This window comes from Lissotriton helveticus, chromosome 7 (assembly GCF_964261635.1).
Source record: "Lissotriton helveticus chromosome 7, aLisHel1.1, whole genome shotgun sequence".
In the NCBI taxonomy this organism is placed as follows: domain Eukaryota; kingdom Metazoa; phylum Chordata; class Amphibia; order Caudata; family Salamandridae; genus Lissotriton; species Lissotriton helveticus.
Genome location: NC_136068.1, coordinates 266029936 through 266053647, shown reverse-complemented (window position 1 = coordinate 266053647; position 23712 = coordinate 266029936). Strand labels below are relative to the sequence as shown.

At 39.6% G+C, this 23712-nt stretch overlaps 1 protein-coding gene across 1 annotated transcript in view; it reads left to right on the top strand.

Moving 5' to 3' along the window:
• The window catches only part of ATP9A (ATPase phospholipid transporting 9A), a 510313-nt gene that overhangs the window by 178433 nt on the left and 308168 nt on the right, over positions 1-23712 (top strand). The window contains exon 10 of the mRNA XM_078652049.1: positions 21219-21295. Coding sequence (XP_078508175.1) covers positions 21219-21295 — 77 coding nt within the window. The remainder of the gene's footprint in view (positions 1-21218; positions 21296-23712) is intronic.

Below are 23712 nucleotides of genomic sequence, written 5' to 3'. Positions count from 1 at the left end.
TGAGGGTGAAAGAGCGTGTGGGGGTGAAAGAGCGTGTGGGGGTGAAAGAGCGTGTGGGGGTGAAAGAGCGTGTGGGGGTGAAAGAGCGTGTGGGGGTGAAAGAGCATGTGGGGGTGAAAGAGCGTGTGGGGGTGAAAGAGCGTGTGGGGGTGAAAGAGCGTGGGGGGGTCAAAGAGCGTGGGGGGGTCAAAGAGCGTGGGGGGGTCAAAGAGTGGGGGGGGTGAAAGAGTGGGGGGGGTGAAAGAGTGGGGGGTGAAAGAGTGGGGGGTGAAAGAGTTAATGGGTGAAAGAGTGTAGGGGTGAAAGAGTGTAGGGGTGAAAGAGTGTAGGGGTGAAAGAGTGTGGTGGTAAAAGAATGTAGGAGTGTGTGTGAGTGGGTGTGTGCGAGAGGGTTGTGTGATAGTGTGTGTGAAAATAGGTTTACTTAGTAATGAACGTACCTCCGATATAGTTCCAGATATACTCATTAATGTGCGTAAATTTGCTTCTTTTACAGTTTTTATCGGCGAAATTGGTGGAGCAGGCGGTTGTAATATATATTCTGCCTCTTGCTTAATTTCCAGAGGAATAGTTAAGGGTGCTATTCTGGAGATCTTGGTTTGCTTTGTTAGGATTACTACATGTTTTTTGTTAAAAAATTGCGAATAATAATTGCATGTCCTTCTTTTGTTTGTTGGTACAATTCTTCATTATAGCAAGTCCCTTTAATTGAAGCAGTTTGATCAGCTAAAGCCAGATGATATAATACTTTACTTTCTTGTTTTGCGTTCTTATAGTTCGTTTTTGACGAACATTTCACTATGTTAGCACGGATATATTTTTGATATGGTTTGCTTTCTTCCTGTTGTGCTTGCTTAAGTTCTTGTATGGAAATCATCTGAAATGAGAGTAAATGTTAGTACACATTCTGTTTATACATTTTTTCCCTTTTGTAATTACCTGGAAGAAAAGCATATGTTAAAGGATACTTTTTTGCATATTAAACTGCTATCCATAATGCTTTGTGATCACTATAATATGATTCTATTATACCATAGTGCATTAAATCTACATTACTATAGATATGATCTAGTGTTGAATTGTAGTCGGTTGTGTATTCTTGTATTTTTTGTTGACATTGAAATTGTTCTATCATATATTCTAATAGTAATGTTGCATTTTGTGACACTTGTGTTAAATCTATGTTGAAGTCTCCCATGATTACATATTTATAATCTGGATAAAAGTTTAATATTGAAGTTAACACTTGTAATAGTGTCTGTAGACGCACATGTGGTGGCTTGTATGGTATAACAAATAAGTAGTCACAATCATTAAGATGCAGAGTAAAATATAAAATGTCAATTTCGTGTTGTGTTTCATATATTGGCAGTAAGAAAATACTTTTTCTGTAATAAATGGCTATTCCATGTTTGGTTTGCTGATTGTTAAATTTATCAAATATGAGCAGATGATATTGTTCCATCAAGAAATTATTGGTATCTGCTTTTCTAGTTGTGTTTATTTCAGTGAGGCATATAATATCACTATGCATGATATTTTGGTCAGCTTTGATAGCAGTGTAATTTTTTTGCAAGGACCTTATGTTATGCACAATAATATTAAACTGTTGGCTATACTTTTCTAATTGTGGTACTGATATTTGCAATTGCATGTTTGTCCGCAAGCGTGTCATTTCTTCATCTACTTTTGGATGTACAACTATTTTGTCTGGCCGAAAGTTTTTAATATATATGTTGTCTAAAGATTTAGCTCTGCTTAAAGCTACATAATGCAAATGATGTACTTTGCTATTGTTAAAGTGGATGTAAAGGGGTTCAATAGTTTCTCCTTGTGTCCTATGTATAGTACGTGCTGATGATTGTCGCAATGGGAATTGCTTGCGTATAATTGTTATATATTTCTGTGTAAATTGAAAATGCCGTGTTATAGCATGAATTGGTGTCCAATGCGACTTAATGTTACTGTGATATATGTGTCTATTTTCTTGCCTTGTTAATTTGCCAACAGTTTCTTTATCAAAATTAATCCATATTACATGTGGGTAGTTATTAATAGCTTCTACAAATTCCACTATACCTGTTGCACCATTTGTTAATCCATCATTAACATTTATATTGCTAGTTAAATCATATCTTAATTGTAGTGCAATATGTAATATGAATGGCAAGCCCATTGTTTTTGTTGTGTCTGTGGGTAATTGTACTAGTATTTTTTGTTTGACTACTTCACTTAGGTCTGATGCAACTGTATCTATCGCTGTTGCTGTGTAAACTGGGTATTGTGTCATATGTTCCAATAAAACTGCACTATTAATATTATTAACCTCATTGTTAGTTCCCATAATATAAGGAATAGTTTTTATAATGTTTTTGGGTGGTTCTAATTCTCGTGTTTGTATCTGTATTATGTCTTCATTAGTTTGTTTCCCTTCTCTTAATCTGTTTAGTAGTTCAGCAAATGGCAAGTCATTTAGTTGTCTCATTATTTTTGTTAACTCAAATAACTTAAAATGTGTCTGCCATAAATTGGTACTTACTGGCCTGTATGAATGGTTTGGATTTTGAAATATGTATGTGTCAAATACTGGTTTTAATTGGTAAAAATCTCCAATTGCTAAAATGGATATTCCGCCAAAAGGGAGATTAGACATTTTTATTTCTTGTAATCTATTATGTATGAAATTGAATACATTAGCCCCAACCATTGAAATTTCATCAATTATTAGCAATTTAAGATGCATTAGCTGACTCTGTAGTGTACTCCTATTCTCATGAGTTAGCTGTTTATAAGTTAGTGTTTGTGAAACAGGTATTTTAAAGGTACTATGTAGCGTCTTGCCATGAATGTTATGTGCTGCTTTGCCTGTTGGAGCTGTAAGTAATACATATATGTTATCTGGATTTTCTCCTGCTTTTGTATTGTAGTAACGTATTAATGTTTGGTAAAGTGCTGTAATAAGGAAGCTTTTGCCTACTCCTGCTCCGCCTGTACAAAATGTGTAGCAAGGTATTTCTTTTGTTTTCACCCAATGCAAGTGATGATATATAAAGTTAAGTTGTTCTGCTGTAAGATTTTGCATCATGCTGTTATATTGTTCATCTGGCATTATATTATTTGTTAGTGCTTCTTCTATAGTTGTACTTCTAATGCCTAAATCAAATGATAGGTCATATAATGGCTGTTCATTATCTTGGACTTCAGAGGCTATGTTGTCATCTGTTTCTACATCTATTGGTATAAGGAATGGATCTAATATACCGTTTTCATTGCTATTAGTTGTTATTAGTTTAATATGCTTATTATACTTATTATGATTAGAGTCAACTGTGTCTTTAACTTGTAGATATTGCTCATAATAATTTGTCTTATTATTAATTATTTGATTTTCTTGTCGCCATGGGTAATAAAGCATTAACAATTCTCTATAGTAATTTTCAGAGTCATTTTTGGGGTTAAATCTGCAGTACCTAATTACTCTGTGCTTTTTTCTTTTTATATAGTCTGTTTGATCTTGTAAATTAATCTCAAGTTCTTCTTCATCTGAGCTATGAAAGTTATTTTCAGTAAGGAAATTGTCATGCCCGGTTTCTTGTTTTTTATTACATTTCTTCTTTTCATTATATATAGATGCATAGTCAGCTAATGTACATGTTTCTAATGATTCAGGGCGTTTGCTGTACTTTACAATAATATTATCATATTGTATTTTACAAGATTCATCTGGTAACAAATTTATTGTTTCTATGTCTTTTAATAAGTACATACGCTTTTCTGTAGGATTTGTATTAATAAATACAAAAGATCTTGAACTTTTCCTTAAAGGAATTTGAAGTATAAGATAGGCTGCTTCTTGTGCACTTATTTCTGTACAGTTTAAAAATTTGTTACCTATATGCTTAAGTTGTTCTTTAATACTTGGATTGTGATGTACTTCTTTCGCAGCTTGAGCAATTAATTTGCTCATTCCTCGCTGTGATTTACTAATATATGAAACAACATATACAGCACATGCATATGCATCTAAGATATATTGGATATCTATATTTGCTTGCCATGCTTGCAAAATAATAGGATTGTAGTTATTAATAAAGCATTCAGCTGGTGCCCTTTTTAGAAAAATAGTATTTTTTTGTATAATAGATTGTATACATAAAGTATATTGTTTTAAATCTAGTTGCATTGAATCTAAAAATTGATCAAAAGTATAATTTGGGAATTCTTGGGTGTTCATAGTTAAATGTAGTACTTCAATTTGTTGTAAGAGTTCTTTATCTGTTTTGTCTAGTTCTATTGGTTCAAGTATAAAAGTTTCAGGCATTGGATATCTTGGATAATGATATTTGCATGTTCTTTTATGTTTGATACGGCAGTTTTTTGTATGGCCGTGTCTTTGTAGGGGTATTAAAGACTCTATAGCTGGATCTTGCGATTTTGCACATGTAACATACTTATTTATAAAAGTAGTGACTTCATTGACATCAGAACTTTCATATAGTGGAGCATTTTCTATCCATATTATAGCATGTATATGTGGTGATCCACGTTGTTGGAATTCCACTCTATAAAAGTAATCAATAATCTTGCCAATTGGATTACTTTCATGCAATAAAATGCAATTAAATAATTTCCTAACTTGGAAGTCAAAATGTTTTGCACATGTAATGGGATTTTGCTGTATTAATTTGCATTTTGTTTCCCATGACATATTTTCAAATTCTTCTTTTGTGCATTCTGGTCTTTTTTCTATTCTCAATAAAATGTTAATTAAGTGATACCATTTAGTTTCTGCAGCTGATAATGTTAAAAAAAAGTTGGTAATCCTAATTGTCTAATCATAGCAAATAGGTCTTTTTTGCATTGCTCCCAATATGGTGGTGAACTACGTATTTTTTTAAGTATTTTGTACCCTTCATTATATTGTAAAATGGTGTCTAATTTATCTTTTATGTCTTTTGCAGTTATTATGTTCCCATTATTAAAGTATTTTCTAAGAGAAATAAAGATTTTGCTCTGTATTTGTTTAATGTGCAATGCTTTTAATTTAAAGAAAAGATTACTTATAGACTTTGATACTCTTAGATCATTACTTCTTACTTCTAATTTACAAATTGTACTGTAATGTATTGGTACATGCCTTTCTTTATTAGTTGGCCTTCGTTTCCCGCAAAATATAGTTGGGAAAGCTAAATATTCTGAATCTTTGTCTTCATACAAGCCTCTTGGTGTGTTATATTCTGCAGGTGCTAAACTTAAAATATTATTTGTTTCAGTAGTAATTGTTTCATTATCTAACATAGTATCTAAATTCCCTGCTGCAATGTTGTCTGAAGAATCTGATGTATTATTTGTATCTGAAGTCTCATTACAAGGGTCTATATTTTGTGGTGTGTAATCCCAATCAGGGTTAGCAGTTATTCCATATTCTTGAAACATACTGCTAGTAGTCGCCAAATATAAAGCTGCACGTTTTACTTTGTTTGGTCTAACATTTTCAAAATGTGTATAAGATTTATAACTTAATTTTCTTTTTAATTTTATTCGAATTGTCATGTTGTCATTTATTTGCCTTGGTAAAACAGTTACAGTTGTCATAACATCTGCAGGTACATTTACTACTGCACCTCTTAGAGACTTTTGAAATCCACGTGGTAAGGTTCTAATTTGTAAAAAAGGTATTCTTGGTGATACTAATCTTTCTTCTAAGTTATGCAAGTGTAAGGTTGCTGGGATATCTGGAAATGCATTCCCATTATAAACTGAACATGGTGGTATTTTGTCCTTACAAATATAAGTGTAGCATGTTTGGCATATCTCATCTGTTGTGTATTTGCTAATGTTACATTCTATGAATTTTAGCCGCTTACTAATATTATGTGTTTTTTGTAGACTTTGCTTATGCCATAGTTGATTGCAAATAGTGCAAGTGTACTCAGGGCCATATTTTATTTCTGCATGAAAGATATTAATTATGTCATTTGTTGTTTGAACTGTAATATTTCTAGTATTATCCAGTGCATTTCCTCTGTTTTGTGTATGTTTTCTTTTTCTATTACTGATATTTTCTAGAACTTGTATTGTACTTCTTTGACTTTGTGATTCAGCATCAGGTGTGAATGTGTTTGTTATTATATCAGTATTGCTAATAGCTATTTGTGAAGCCAAATTGCTGTGTGTTGTTAAATGCAGTCCTTTGGCTTGACTATTGCTACTTTGTGTGTTTATAATTGTATTTTCTACTTGTAAGTTTGTTGATGAAATATGTGGCAATGCATTTAGAGATATCGGTGTTGTATGGACATATATGTTTTTTCTAGACTTAAGTTTTCCCTCTCTATGGTTTCGTTGTGTTATTTGTAGCGATATTTTGCTAATTGTCTTTATTTTAACTGTAGTTAGTTGTAAAGTTATACTTATTGGATTTGTTATGTTTTCTGTATCAGCTAACTGTACGATGTATTCCATAATTAGATTAATAGAGTCAATTGGTATAGCAATACATGTTCCATTAGGATGAGGTATTGCTTTTTCATTTTGGCTATGTGAATCAAATATAAAGTATGCATGTATAGTTTTAAATACAGAAATTGTATATCTACCTATACAGATTAACACCCCAGTATGTGAAGTAATTGTTGAAGTTAATATTGATATAAATTTCCTATGTAAAATTTGTGCTGATTTTGTCATCTCATCTATAAAGCATTTTTTTAACTTAATTGAATATATTATGCCATTGCTATTGATGTAATTTGGTAAATTTTGGGGTAGCATACAATGTTGTTCATTATCAGAGTGCATTTCTGTGTATAAAGCATCTCCGAGATTCATAATACAATGTAAATCTACACTATCCCAAGTATATGCTGGTTTACAGTAGTTCTGTAGAATAGCAAATATACTATTTGGTATAGAATGTGCATATTGAATACTATTTGCAATATGTGTATTTGTTTGCTGTTTTTGTGTGTTATTTACAAAATGCATTTTTTGTTGTGCTTGTACTAAAATATATGCATCTATGTTAGTACTATTTGTGTCTGTTTGCCTGTTGTACAATGTGCTATTGTTTATACTTTCTGCTACTATTATATCATTACTTTCAGTAATTGGGTTATATGTATGATCAAAATTACCTGTATATGTGTTGGTATGTAAAGTACTTGTTGATGTTGTCGGTTGTTGTACATTTATGTTTGTGCTATCAATATGTTGTCTTTCTGTGTTGCACTGAAGTGTTTTCTTAAGTATACTTGCATATGTGTTAGTAGACGTACTCTCTTGTGGTGTACTAGTATATTGTGTTGTACTTATGTTCTTCTTGTTAGTGTTAGCCATATTCTTAGGTGTTGGAGTTAAAAGCGTATTGCAATATATACTAGTACTAGGAGTATTATCTAAAGATGGTAATGGCTGTTTCACATTACAAACTGTATTTGCTTTAGATTTAGCTTCCCGAATTATATTTTTTGCCGTTGCTATACGTGTTTGAAATGCCTGTGTAAAAAAATTTGGACATGCTTTAGTAGAATACACATAAAGCACTTTGTGTGCTACTGAATTCCTATTTTGTTCATTAATGGCTATTGCTCTTCTAAGTGAATGTTTTTTAATTGTACTTAGTTGTATTGGAGTTAATTCATATGGTACGCAATTACTATTTTGTTTCTTTAGACTATGTGCTAGATTTGTGATGTACTCTATAAGTTTTTCAAATATGAACTGTATAGTAATACATGTTCCATTTGGGTGAGGCATTCCAGTGTTATCACGACTATGTGAGTCAAATACAAAGTATGAATCGTTATTTTTGAAAATGGATATTACATACATATCCATGCAAATCAAAACACCAGAGTTCAAATTAAGTTCAGCTTGTAATACTGTTTGCAAATTTGGAAAAGATGGGTCAAATTGTTGTAATATGTCCCCATAAGAAGGTTCTTTAAGCTTAAGCGAATAGATAATGCTATTGTGTTCTATGAAATTTGGTAAATCATCTGGGTGCATAAGTTGTTCTTTATTAATAGAATGCATATCTGTATATAAAGCATCACCTAAGTCCATAATGTAATGTAAATCTTCTTTAGTCCATGTATTTACAACTTTGTAATAGTTGTGTATAATTGCAAAAGTACTGTTTGGCAAACATTGGTTTCCTCTTGAATTAGCAGAAAATTTGTAATGGCCTTGATGATAATCTGCTGGCAGTATTTGCATCATATTTATTGTAATACAGGTAATATTTCTTAATTAAACTAATCTATTATTTTAAGTCTTAAGTCTAATTATTTTTACCTGTGGCGTAGTATTCTACATTTTTTTATATTTTTTATCAATATTTATTTGGTTATATGTGAAGATAAAGCAAATACTAAGCTACCTTTTTTAAGTTATGTTTTGCAATGGAATTTTAAATCAATGGTGTTTTGCTGTATTTTTTGATTAGTTGTTTAAAAACAAGGGTTTAATAAGGATAGATATACATTTGATCTATATATATATATATATATATATATAGATATATATATATATATATTTTACAGTTGTTTAGCAGGCAACTAAATTTAAAGGTAAGTAGGCAAATTTTATATTGTTAATGTTTTTTTTTGGGCTTTTAAGTAGTAAGCTTAGAGGTATTGCTTAGATAATCAAACTTGGTATTTATTTTTTATATATATCTACTCTGTTTTTTATAGTTACAGGTTGTTAAATGAAGAAAACTGGTAGTTTTACCTTGATTTTTTTTTCCCAAACAATTTGCAACGTTTGATAATACAAAACAATTGTCAATCCAGGGAATGAAAATTATATATATGTTATTTACAGTAGTTTTGCAGTGAACTAAAATGAAAGGTAAATGGGAAATGTCTATATTAGGCTAATGGTTCGTTTTTGGCCTTTTAAGTAGTAACCTTTTGATGTATTGCTTATATAATGAAACTTGTTATAGTAGCTATATTTTCTACTTATTTATATTTTATAATATATCTATACTACTATTATGAAGAGAGAACGTGCACCTTTGAGCCAGGTAAACTCGAAAACTACACCACCAATCTGAACACCCAAGACATCTAAGAAAACCTCAGGGCAAGCATAAGGACTTAGGCTACAAAAAAAAACAAAAAACATTGTTTAAAATATTTACAAATAAAAATAAAGTAGTCCCTTGCAAGTAGCGCCAGCCAAAACGTATGCGTGAGGGGAGTAGCGTTGTTCACGAGCAAACAGGAAGAGCGAGGACATGAGGAGCGTCTGCGTGAGGGGAGAAGCAGAGTTCACCAACAACAGCAATATGGGAGAACATGAGTGCTGGGAGGAGCGGAGGAGCGATGAGAAGCGGAGGAGCAGTGGCAGCGTGGGGAGGTAAGTTGGGACCTGGGGGGTGGGTTCAAAAGCCAGGGCAGGAGGCGGGAGGCTCGAGGCACGAGGCGCGAGGCACTATGCGCAATGTCGGGGCAGCAGGCAGCGGGCTCAAGGCGGGAGGCAGTATAGCCAATGTCAGGGCGGAAGGCGGGAGGTGGGACGAATGCGGAGTAGGCAATGTTGGGGGGGTACACAGAGGCTTAAATTGCTACCCCCAGCCCCTTTCTGCCCCAAGCAACGCTGGTGCGGGCTGCTAGTATATATAATAAAATGTATATTTAGTTTTAATATATATGTACTCTCTTGATATTGGTTAAGCGATTTCTATACTTACAAGTGGCTAAATAAACAAAAAAACAATACAGAGACTTTTACCTTGATTTTTCATAAAGATTACCAATGTCCTATATTAAAGAAAGAATTGGCAACCTAGGAAAGAATGAAAACAAAAACAAGCATTAAGAAGGAGTTTACATTTTTTATAAAAAAAAGTAGGTGTATGTTAATAAAGAATGCAAGTATATAAAAGTGTTTTGCAAAGAGTATTTATAATAATGCATAAGTATGAATGAAAAGTGTATTACAGTAAGTTTGTAAGAATAATGTAGTACAGTATGTAGTACAGTATATACTATAGTGTATGTTAAGTTTGTATTAAACATTGTGTGTAAGAGTGCATCTGTTGAGACTGCATTTTTAGAGTAAAGTAAAGTAAAGTCCACATTTGTAAAGCGCACAATCACCCGTAAGGGTCTCTAGGCGCTGGGGGCCGTCGGGAAGATTAAGCGAGCTATTGCCCAGAGTCACATGGTGCTGGGCTAACCTGCCGCCGGAGCCGGGGATCGAACCGTGGTCCCCAGATTCCAGCGTCAGTCGCCCTGGCTGCGGCGCCACACCTCTCCCTAGAGTGCATCTGTTGAGACTGCATTTTTAGAGTGCATCTGTTGAGACTGCATTTTTAGAGTGCATCTGTTGAGACTGCATTTTTAGAGTGCATCTGTTGAGACTGCATTTTTAGAGTGCACATGCGTAGAGTGCACATGCGTAGAGTGCACATGCGTAGAGTGCACATGCGTAGAGTGCACATGCGTAGAGTGCACATGCGTAGCGTGTGGCAAAGAGAGCGTGTGGCAAAGAGAGCGTGTGGCACAGAGAGCGTGTGGCACAGAGAGCGTGTGGCACAGAGAGCGTGTGGCACAGAGAGCGTGTGGCACAGAGAGCGTGTGGCACAGAGAGCATGTGGCAAAGAGACTATGTGGCAAAGAGACTATGTGGCAAAGAGAGTATGCTTGGCAGTCTTTACACTGGGCTCTTCATTAAGTTATCTACATTGGGCTTTGTGCACTATGCTGTCTGCATTACACTCCTTGCATTACAATCTGTGCACAACGCTCCCAGCACTATGCTCCGGCTTTGTTTTACTGCACCATCATGCATGGACTACTTTGCCCAGTATGTATGCTGCTGTTCACTTCTTAGAGATAAGCCATTTTGACTCTGCTTTTAATGTGTGTTTTTTTTCCATTCACTTTTTAGGCTTATCCTGTGTCCTGACGTGCCTGGCTGTTATCTCCATTTACCATTGTGCATGGACTGCTTTGTCCAGTATGTATGCTGCTCTTTGCACGGTGCATGGAGTGTAATGCAGAGAGTGTAATGCAGAGAGCGGAATGCAGAGAGCGGAATGCAGAGAGCGGAATGCAGAGAGCGGAATGCAGAGAGCGGAATGCAGAGAGCGGAATGCAGAGAGCGGAATGCAGAGAGCGGAATGCAGAGAGCGGAATGCAGAGAGCGGAATGCAGAGAGGGGAATGCAGAGAGCGGAATGCTGAGCTCTCTGTATTATGGAAAGCATGTGTAACAGAGCGTGAGTTAAAGTACATGTCATAAAGTGTCTGTGTTAGCAATTGCGTGTGGCAAACAGAGCGTGTGGCAAACAGAGCGTGTGGCAAACAGAGCGTGTGGCAAAGAGAACATGTTACGTAGAGGGGGTCTGTGTGTGTAGAAGGCCTGTGTGTGTAGAAGGCGTGTGTGTGTGTGTGTAGAAGGCATGTGTGTGTAGAGGGCGCATGTGTGTAGATGGTGCATGTGTGTAGAAGGTGGGGTGTGTGTGTGTGTGTAGAAGGTGGGGTTTGTGTGTGTGTAGAAGGTGGTGTGTGTGTGTGTGTAGAGGGCGGGGTGGGTGTGTGTGTAGAGGGCGTGCATGTAGAGGGCGTGCGTGTAGAGGGCGTGCGTGTAGAGGGCGTACGTGTAGAGGGCGTGCGTGTAGAGGGCATGCGTGCGTGTAGAGGGCATGCGTGCGTGTAGAGGGCATGCGTGTAGAGGGCATGCGTGCGTGTAGAGGGCATGCGTGCTTGTAGAGGGCATGCGTGCGTGTAGAGGGCATGCGTGCGTGTAGAGGGCATGCGTGCGTGTAGAGGGCATGCGTGCGTGTAGAGGGCATGAGTGCGTGTAGAGGGCATGAGTGCGTGTAGAGGGCATGAGTGCGCGTAGAGGGCATGCGTGCGCGTAGGGGGCATGCATGTGCGTAGAGGGCGTGTGCGTAGAGGGCGTGTGCGTAGAGGGCGTGTGCGTAGAGGGCGTGTGCGTAGAGGGTGTGTGCGTAGAGGGTGTGTGCGTAGAGGGTGTGTGCGTAGAGGGCGTGTGCGTAGAGGGCATGTGCATAGAGGGCGTGTGCATAGAGGGCGTGTGCATAGAGGGCGTGCGCGTAGAGGGCGTGCGTGTAGTGGCATTGCGTGTAGAGGGCATTGCGTGTAGAGGGCGTGTGCGTAGAGGGCGTGTGCGTAGAGGGCGTGTGCGTAGAGGGCGTGTTTAGAGAGCATGTAAAGAGCTTGTGTGTAGAAGTGTTTGTAAAAAGCATTTGTTGTGTACAGCGTGTAGTACAATTTGTGCATTAAAGGATGCATAGTACAGATTTACCTTACTTAGTAAGTTAAACAAGGAAGAAGTCATAAGAGTAAATACACAAGCATTATATGAACATACCTTGTTGTATTAATAAACGTAAAAGATGTATAGTAGATGGTGGTGTTCGAGGAAATGGCTGGTGTTTTTTCTCCCCTGTGTAAGTAAATCAGAGTGTTAGAAAAATATTAGGAGTGAAAATAAATGAAGCAATACATTTTTTATGTTTACTGCGAAAAGCCACCAATATCAAGCCCTTGAACTTTAGCAGCTAACGTGTTTGACTTCTTATATTTAAAAAATGGACTATTTACAACATGTGACATAAAAAAAAAAAAATACAGAAGTTTGTGGTGGGCAGCACGGTTGTATGACGATCCATCGCAATGCAACTCCTCGCGGCCGTTCGCATCGCGGCCAATACATCGCAATGACAATTACATCGGCCATTTTCTCATCGCGCGTCGTTTCAACGCAAATGAGGCCGTGGCCTTGGATCGCGTATCACATCGGCGACATTACATTGCGCGACATGGCAACACGATGTTTCACCGAGCTACACAATCTTGTCAGCCAATCGTTTGTTGGGGGGGTGGGTGGGGGGTATATATTGTCTTGTCCACCGTGATTTCCGCCATTTGTGCCCGAATCCGTACCCTGTGGACAGCCTTTGCAATCAGTAAGTGTGCAGTATGTTCGTGTTTTTACTGTTTTTATTTCCTTCATGTTCCGTGCTTAGGCGATATTTGTAAATTCCTTTAGTGGTATTACCCTGATTGTACATTCTTTTAATGTTACTTTTTGCACCCTTAGTAGCCTGTGGTATGTGTTTTTAAATGCAGAGATACTGCGGTATGCAATACTTGCGCAGTAATAACTCATTCGGGTGCCGTTCTTGGCTTCGTCAATATTTTTTCTGTATACACCTTCATGCCGGTCTGCTGGAAATCCCACAGCAATAATATTTGGATAAATATAGGTCAGGCTGACTATCTCCGAGTTTAGCGGTCATGTTAGGGAAGGCTGGTAGAGAGAAGGCCGGGAGGGATAGGCGTGGGGGGTGGTGCTGCTGCCTTTTCTGCGGGGGTGGCAGTGGGTGGGGGGCGGGTGCTCCGCTCGGGGGGTGCAATCCTGTTGTGTCAGAACAAGCCTGCTAGAACATGCAGACCTGTAGCATGTTTGGGATCAGCACCTGTAGCTTTACAAATTAAGCACTAGTCCCCTGTTGAAAAGTGTGAACCCAGGCTGAGCAGGGGTACTCGTGAGATGCAATGTCTGTTAGCAAAGTGAAAATTGAGCTCGAAGGCAGCAGGTGTACTATGGAAGGTGTGCTTGAGAAATACACTTAGCAGTAGAAATGCTGATATGTAGGAATACAAATGCCTGCAGTAAAGGAACTCCGCTCGGGGGTGCAATCCTGTACTCCCGCGCCGGGACCGCGCCGCGTGTCCGCCGGTAGCGTTCTTGGCTTTTAGAATTCCCCGTTTGTAATATAGCAGTGTGTTATCTTTAAGGCAGCTGAGGACAGCAGTATCAAGAACTGAGCTGCCGGCATTGATTGATGAGGCAGTGGCCTCAGCTTAGATGCAGCCTCCAGCAAAAAGAGCCAATTGTGTGCAGGCTGAGGAGGATGATCCAGACTCCTCTCACGGTGGAGGGGGTGTGCAAGGTATTACTTTCCAGACTGTGCTGCACAGCCGCGGCCCCTGCAGGTGAGAGCGGTGAGGCCTGGTGGGGGGATTTAGACAGAATATGACAAAGGAAAATGATTTCTTTTATTTCCCCTCATCATCATCCATCAAGATGCCCCCTCACCCTCCCCCACCGCTCCTACCTGCACAGGCCGCGGCTGATGCGGTAACATTTCATAGCGCCACTGGGGTTCGAACACAGTGAGGCACTGGATGAGGAGTTTCTTGCACACTATAAAGCCCCAAAATGGAAGTGGAAAGAAATTGTTAAATCTAACTTTCTGTGTTTCCAGGCTAAGAAACATACAATATGTTCTTTGTAGAAAAGTTTCTTCAATTTTCAAAAGCCAATACTATATTAGCAAGTGGCAACCCCTGCATCACTGGCATCTGAGGATGCCTCCTTTGATCTTGTATGGTGTTCGGTAATGTCTGCTGGAGCTTCGATTTGCAAGTCACCGCCAAGCGCCATCCCACCCATCCATCCATCCAGTCATGCATCCATCCATCCATCCACCCATCCATCCATCCATCCACCCATCCCACCCATCCCACCCATCCCACCCACCCATCCCACCCACCCATCCCACCCATCCATCCAGCCATGCATCCATCCATCCATCCATCCATCCATCCATCCCGAGCCATCCCCTTAAATGTGCGTGCTAAATACACTTCCCACCTATTGTTGGACTTTCATTGTGTGCATATTGCAAATACCTAAATAAACATTAGTAAAAGATTTCGTAAATACACATAAAATATTGGAAATACCTAAACATTAGTAAAAGATTTCGTAAATAAACATGAAATAAACATAGTTATTATGCGCTAAATAAAAAGTTGTTCATATGCGGGTCATATGCGCTGCTTCCCGTTTTCATGAATATTACGTAATTTAAAATTGTTGTTGCAGTGTCATAAGTAAATTAAAATAGTTTAATAAACATTAGTAAAATCATTGGCACCGCGAACCGTGTCTGTCAGCACCAAAGTCTGTGTATGTTTCCGTTAGTCCACCTGTAGTTGCAGTGTCACTGCGCGCATATTTGAAATACTTAAATAAACCGGACTTAAATATAACGTAAATAAACATGAAATAAACACTGTTCATATGCGCTTCAAATCAACATTGTTGATATGCGCTTCATATTGTCTAATGTTTTGAATGTGCTTCCCATTTGAACAAAATGTGAGTTGTCATAAATATATTACGGAAATAAACATTAAATACACATGTATTAGCTAATGCGATGTTGCTGTGTCATAAGTCAATAAAATCAGTTGTTGCAGTGTCATAAGTAAATTAAAATACTTTAATAAACATTAGAAAAATCATTGGCACCGCGAACCGTGTCTGTCAGCACCAAAGTCTGTGTATGTTTCCGTTAGTCCACCTGTAGTTGCAGTGTCACTGCGCGCATATTTGAAATACTTAAATAAACCTGACTGACATATTACGTAAATAAACATGAAATAAACACTGTTCATATGCGCTTCAAATCAACACAAATCAGCATTGTTGATATGCGCTTCCTGTAGTTGCAGTGTCACTGCGCGCATATTTGAAATACTTAAATAAACCTGACTTACATATTACGTAAAAAAAAGCACATTTTATTCCAGGATCCGCATAAGCCGGCAAGCCCTGCGCGGTGTTTGCCAAATCGCAGTTTCACGGAGCGGCGGCTGGGCACGGCCGCTTTATTTTGCATGTCGAGGTGTTGGCAGATTCATGTTTGTGCCTGTGCCAGAAAGTTTTGTAGCTCTATTACAGTTTGATGTCTGTGTTTTTGTTTCGCAGAAAACTTGCCCAGCCTGAGCCACTGCCAGTAAGCCTGATGGATCAATCTGGAATATGCAGTGCTGGGCATGTGCGTCCGCAGGGGAGGGCAAGGGGGTGCTCTTGCCCCCCCTGGATCGCCGGTCCCATTCCTTTTATCCTTAATGTTTATGATTACAGCAGGCTGTTCCCCTGCGAGAAGCCCCAGAAGTTTAAATGTCATGTCACCAAGCCAGCCCTGAGCCCGCCAAGCATTTGTGAAAGTGACTGAGTGAGCCCAAAAATTGACACATTTTTAAACATCCGAACAGGCGGTTTAGTGGTTTTACCAGCTTTTGGGCTGTTTGAACTAGAAACGTTTTTTATTTAAACCTGCAGTTTGTGCAGTAAATTGTGAAATATGCAGCAACAATGGGTAATTCAAACCTGGAAAAAGCAGTGGAACCACGATTCCTGAAGAGTGAAGCAATTTTGCTTGACTGTGTAACTTGGACACAAAGCAAAAGCAGAAGTGAAAACCACAAAACGAGCGCCTCCCGTCCACTTTACCAAAATGGGGCGCTGTTATCACTGAGGTGCCTATATAATAAATGTAGTTCTGTTTAACCAAGCGCTGGTTTGGCCGGTTTTACCGAACATATCTGGGTGCTGTGTAATCTCTACTCCAGTCAGTGCAGGACCCGCACACATGAAGGAGGCAGCTACAGAGGCAAATTATGGATAATTGTGTGGATGTGGCCTTGTGCGTAGCTTTGTGGTAGAACTGCACACATTCGACAGTTGCCTGATTATTCTACGAATCTATAGACACAGCCTGTGTACTGTCATCACACAGACGTGGTGTCGATGTTACTCACTTCGATACATATACTCACTGAATATGTCATCCAGTACTGACCTCGTCACGCTTGGCACATCTTGAAACACAGTGTTACCTTCAGTGAAAATTAAGTACCCCACCCTGGAGCACAGTCTTACTCTCACCCCCTTCAAGTGCCGCCCCACACTCGAGAGCAGAGCTCCCTCTCTGGAGCACAGCAAAATTTCTCTCACCCTATGCTATGGAATGCCACGCAGCTCTAATCTCTGGCACAGGCACAAACATGAATCTGCCAACACCTCGACATGCAAAATAAAGCGGCCGCTCCGTGAAACTGCAATTTGGCAAACACCGCGCAGGGCTTGCCGGCTTATGCGGATCCTGGAATAAAATGTGCTTTTTTTCAGGGTATTTAAAAAAACCTCTGCGTTTTTAAGAACATTAACTGGCAGTAAATTGCTCTTTTTTCAACTTTGCTCCAGGGTTCCAAAACTGATAGATTGCTTAAGGTTATGATATAATTAAAATGTCTTTGGTCATGTCTAAAAAAAAACCACACACTGAAAAATCTCGCAGCACTTTGATACTAGATGATTTCACTGTTAAGTTACACGAAGAGGCCTGCATCAAGCGCATTGCCCACTGCTCTATTGTTCCGTATGCTAACAATTTGTACCCGGGTGGAGAGATACGAGAGTTTTATTTAATTAGCATTTTTGTTCTGGTGAAACAGGTTAGATACAAGTCCAAGAGTACCATAGAGCTATGCAAAGCGCAGTATTATGAAAGCTTACTCTGTGACGTCATGCGCAATTCGATTTTAGATGGTTCATATTTACATAATCAATGTGATCCATACAGGCGCCAAGGACGTAAACCACGCGGTAGAAGGACGCGTGATTTATATCTGTCACTTGAACCCCGAATCGGCATTACTGGATCATAAAACACGTTCTACTAGCGTAATTATTTTTATTTATTATATGTCTATGCTATGGAATGCCACGCAGCTCTAATCTCTGGAGCAGCACAGTATAAATCCTTGGAGGGCAGAGGGCTGCCCCATAAACAAACTCCTCTTTAATAAAAATTATTTTGGAGCGCATGCCGTGCGCTCGACTCCAATCAAGATTTGTACATCAGAAATTCGGACGGAGTGTTATTTTACAATCTACTGTCCGACCGACCATCATCAGTTCATGATTTTACTAGTAACTGTCTTCAATTATAATTGCACCCTGAGGGAATGCCTCTTGCTTATCTTTTAGGCAAGGCTCGGGGTTACTCGGAAGAAGTACAAAGAAATGCAAACACTCTAATACGAGAGCCTATTTTCTTTTACCAAGCACAAAGTTACTTACTGTTTTAGATAACACGAATAGGTCCGCTGTCCCGAAGTATACCTGACGGTGTCCTTTCCAGGAAAGTTTCCGACGGTTGCATTACTGGTTTAAATACTGTGAAATGAAAAAAAAATGTCCGTTACTTAAATTAACTAAATTACCAACAGCTGCCTCATTTACGTCAATTAAGGTGAAAACGAATGTTTTAACATTTTGTTGTGCGCGATGCATCTAATTTGGTGTTGTTGCACGCGCAACTGCATTTTTCTATCTTTGAAGATTATATTTTAGTGAGTAATTGTTTATACGTATTTAACACTAGCCCAGCTTGCTATTACTCCGCATCACGGCACAGCTTGTTGGTGAGGGAATTAGAAATCTGTATTTTTCAAGCAGGTAAGCACATGGGCCACAAGGAGTGCAAAACGCGTCTGTGATTGTTGAACATATTTGAGGTGTGCCTGTTTTTCAATTGACTACGTCCTTAGATTTTAGCACTATTTTCAGATTTTGTTCTGAATCAATGTAACTAGAAAAAAGTGTTTTTCATTTTCAAAAAATGCCTTCTCGCGGAATCGGCGAGTTTAGTTGAAGTGAGTTCCCTGACCCTCGTTAAGCGGTTAGAAGTGGTCTCCTCCTTCAACCGCGCTGTAAAGTGGAAATCACTTGCTCCATAGCTCCTAGATCGGTAAAAGCGTGGAGGAGCTCTGTGGTGTGTAGATTTGCACCGCACACGTGTATTTTCTATTCCAACGCACAATCAGGGGGATTTGTCTTATTATTCTACTATCGGAGGTGGCTTGGTTTATTTTTTTAAATATTTATTTCAATCTGTTTTCACGCTGTGAGAAAGGACGCCAAAAGAATCCACCCACCCAAGCTGCTTTTGCGAAAAACAGTCTCATTGAATTCAAATATGTTTATTTATTCAAAGTTTTCTGCGAAACAAAAACACAGACATCAAACTGTAATTAAAAGAGCTACAAAACTTTCTGGCACAGGCACAAACATGAATCTGCCAACACCTCGACATGCAAAATAAAGCGGCCGTGCCCAGCCGCCGCTCCGTGAAACTGCGATTTGGCAAACACCGTGCAGGGCTTGCCGGCTTATGCGGATCCTGGAATAAAATGTGCTTTTTTTTACGTAATATGTAAGTCAGGTTTATTTAAGTATTTCAAATATGCGCGCAGTGACACTGCAACTACAGGAAGCGCATATCAACAATGCTGATTTGTGTTGATTTGAAGCGCATATGAACAGTGTTTATTTCATGTTTATTTACGTAATATGTCAGTCAGGTTTATTTAAGTATTTCAAATATGCGCGCAGTGACACTGCAACTACAGGTGGACTAACGGAAACATACACAGACTTTGGTGCTGACAGACACGGTTCGCGGTGCCAATGATTTTTTCTAATGTTTATTAAAGTATTTTAATTTACTTATGACACTGCAACAACTGATTTTATTGACTTATATATTTAAAATAAACCTCTGCGTTTTTAAGAACATTAACTGGCAGTAAATTGCTCTTTTTTCAACTTTGCTCCAGGGTTCCAAAACTGTGTCGCGTGAAGCAGCTTCTGTGCTCTGTGTGGCTGGCGATGTACTGTTCGTGAATAGCAGCCTATGGCGCTCGCGCAGCCTCCCCCTCCCCCCCCCCCCCCCCCCCCCGCTGAGTGAGAGAGTTTCCGTTAATTGTGCATTTTGAAACCACTGTGTGCACGAAGACCAGCCAAAGATGTCAAATAGATTCGCTTCTATAATATGATGACGTGGATGGTGCCCGGTGCAGTAGAGCAACATTCACTGTTCGGATTTTTAACTTGAAGCCCAGACATGCCACTTGTCGATCCAACACGTCTGCCCAAAAACAAAATGCGATGTCATGTCAGCCTTCTATAATATGATGACGTGGATGGTGCCCGGTGCAGTAGAGCAACATTCACTGTTCGGATTTTTAACTTGAAGCCCAGACATGCCACTTGTCGATCCAACACGTCTGCCCAAAAACGAAATGCGATGTCACGTTATGGCTTGTTGTACGGGAAAGGCTTACTATGCCGCCCTGTTATGTCAAAAAACGAAATGCGATGTCATGTCAGGCAACAATGTCACGTTATAGCTTGTTGTACGGGAAAGGTTTACTATGCCGCCCTGTTATGTCAAAAAACGAAATGCGATGTCATGTCAGGCAACAATGTCACGTTATAGCTTGTTTAATCTCACATAGCTCTATATGAAGTTCAGTGCAGATCGAAGAAGTCAGGTCCCGGGCCGGCCAGCCAATCACAGTGCGGCCCGGGAATGACGTCACGGGGGTGTCCCGGGCCGGCAGCCAATCGCAGCGCGGCCCGGGACAAAGGGGCGGGGCTTAAAAAAAGCACCAGAAACGCCCCCGAATCGCGTTTTCGTGAGAAAGCGCGATTGACAGCCTCTGCCTCCCAATGGCTAGCCTCCATTTATGGAGCTAGCCAATTGGAAACAGAGGCTGTCCTAACCTCACTATTAGAAACAACAGATTTCGATCTGGGAGTGGCTTCGCCCCTCGCCAGGTTACGAAACCTAAAAAGCAGGCCAACTCTGTCCCTTTTTGTGAGAAATAGGTTAATGCTTACTTTTTCACCATGAAAAGTAGGAACAATTAACCACAATACGTAAACCAGTAGAATCTAGCATCAGTCGCCCCTCTATAATGAATAATTCTTGTAGAAAGAAAATGAATGTTACAAGTTTATTGATAGCTAAGAGTCCAGTAATTCAGTTAAGAACAGGCCTGTGCATCCCAAAGCCCCGGGACAAATATTTTCTAATGAAACCAGACCCATCTGTTGCAGGTTTCTGGTAGAGAAGGGTGCAATTATGGATCCTTCCAGTCGGAGATCTAATGGCCTACGGGGGTTGGTCCGAGACTTGAACTAATCATAATGTGCAAACTTTGGACTCCCTGCAAATTGAAAGTAAAATTAGGGCAAAGTTGCTATGATCAATCGGCAACAGCGGTGGCCTTTCATTGTGTCTTTGTTACTAAGTGCATAGTGTTAGCTTTACATGCATCCATCTGTGGCCTATGATGTATACTTAACTATGCTTAAAAATACAGACATTGGTACTGTTCCTCTGTAATACCATGTTTCCACATATTCTTAACCTAAACGATCACTTGTAAGAGTTGTTTTCCTGGTGATCACCTCATGCTGATCAACATCAAAATGATGTATAAGGCATCATTTTTAGGACAATCTTTGATGTTGTTCGTTGCTGTAGTAGGAGTTTTATTTCTCTTTTTCTGTGCTCTTTATCAGGTACTGTTATAGGAGTTGTGCTTTACACGGGCAGAGAACAGCGCAGTGTGATGAATACTTCAAATCCACGGAGCAAGGTAAAATTTTGTTTTAATGAAAATAACTATTTATCTCCCTCCCTAAGCAGTGTCCTCCTTAACCAATCTTCAACTGAAATTTCCATTCAGATGATAACTGTTCGTATAAATATCGGTCAGCCATCCTTGTTGACTCTTTTTCTAAAAAAGCAACATTAGGGGGTGGCTGGACTTTGCATTTTCTACTGTTTTTCATTGGAGAATGCGAGATCCTTGGGCCTGTACTCTCTCTTTCGATGTGAGGGTGTTTTATAGGTGACGGTGTAGTGTTGAAGAACTGCAGGCATTTGGTTTTTTTCTTTTTCTTTTTTTAAATCAATTATGAGTGCATCTAGGGGAGGCTGGGATTTGAGAGTGGAGCGCATTTGCAAGAGAAAAACATCTGTATATATTTTGAAACTGTGGGATACGTGGGTGAGAATATTGGTGGTGGTGGGTATTTAAAGGGTTTTGTGCATCATTACCCCGCGGCTGTTCTCCACTTGCACATCTGATCCATTGTACGAGTAAGGTGAGGCATGATTCTATATTTTAAATAGTGTTTCTTGGGAAAGGTAAGATTTCTTAAGGTAATTTCTTTCTCTGTAAATTCTTTCTCTGATCTTTTAATATGCCAACTTGTATTCTATTTAATAAACCATGCATGAGCTGATGATAGCTGTAATCAATAGCACTCTCATGAATTCACAATATGATTCAGTTGGTAACATTGGTCATAGGACGTGTTATCTTACACCCCTGTTCCTAAAAATGTCATCATGTATTCACAAAGAAGTTGACTGCAGTACTTGCTGCGCCGCCAAATATGCAGTCTGTGGGGTAAAGAAATTGAACAGCCGCTCAATTAGCCAATAAAGTGCTTACTAATTATTTGTTATGATGCCCATTTAATTTACAAAAAGACACGGCAATTAAAATGATGACTGAAATGGAGTCACGCCATGTCTTGTGGACATGGTTCCTTCTCCTCAGTTTTCGAGCATTGAGTTTTGATTCTGGTGAAATGTGTGTCCTTGACAGGAATGGCTGCTACTGAACGGGGGTGGTGGGGCTGGATAAAAAAAATAAAAAGTACTTACCTGAATACCGCCGGCCCCCACCTCTCCTCCGTCCTGTTCTCCGCAGCAGGAAGCACACAGTCTCCCAGAATCCCCTAGCAAATGACGACGCTGCCTTACAACAGCGTTGTGATTGGTCCAAATGCCATGGTTCGGTGCTCGGGGAGGGACTGGGATGCTGTGCATGTTCTCCACCCAGGCTGTACAATACAGCCTGTGGATAACATGTAAAGTGCACCGGCCGGCCAAACCGTCATGCGCACTGAAATTGCAGCCACCACTCCTCCTTCCTCGACATCAGGTAGCCCGGACTCGCCCTAGCCTGGCTTGAACTGCAAGCCCCATACAAACAAGCATTTACAATGCAACGGTTCCGCCTTACAAAAAGTTAGACGAAAGACATCCAATAGTAACACATTGACTAAAACATTCTTAAGAACATTAAACACACATTAGCAGTAAAGTCGACGACGGGACACAGAAAGCCTCAATAGCATTAAACACACATTAGCAGTAAAGTCCGATCAGTTTTGCAGCCGCCTGTAAATAAAATGCAAACAAAAAACCATCTTATGTTGACAATTTCAATAAAACATTGGCACAAAATAGCAATTACCTTATGAAAGCCGAGACAGCCTGAAAAACAAAGAAATAAACATAAGATTAGCAAAATAAACAAAATGCCTTACCTCTAACAGCAAAACAGCAGCATATCGGGACCAGTTCGTGCACAGCAGTGCACACAGCTGCACGGAGACGCCACGGGCCATATTGGACCTGAAAAACAAAGAAATAAACATAAGATTAGCACAATAAACAAAATGCCTTACCTTTAACAGCAAAACAGAAGCATATCGGGACCAGTTCGTGCACAGCAGTGCACACAGCTGCACGGAGACGCCACGGGCCATATTGGACCTGAAAAAGAAAGAAATAAACATAAGATTAGCACAATAAACAAAATGCCTTACCTCTAACAGCAAAACAGCAGCATATCGAGACCAGTTCATGCACAGCAGTGCACACAGCTGCACGGAGACGCCACGGGCCATATTGGACCTGAAAAACAAAGAAATAAACATAACATTAGCAAAATAAACAAAATGCCTTACCTGCACCAGCAAAACAGCAGCATACATACCAGTCGGAACAACTTCGTGCACAGCAGTGCACACAGCTGCACGGAGACGCCACGGGCCATATTGGACCTGAAAAAGAAAGAAATAAACATAAGATTAGCACAATAAACAAAATGCCTTACCTTTAACAGCAAAACAGAAGCATATCGGGACCAGTTCGTGCACAGCAGTGCACACAGCTGCACGGAGACACCACGGGCCATATTGGACCTGAAAAAGA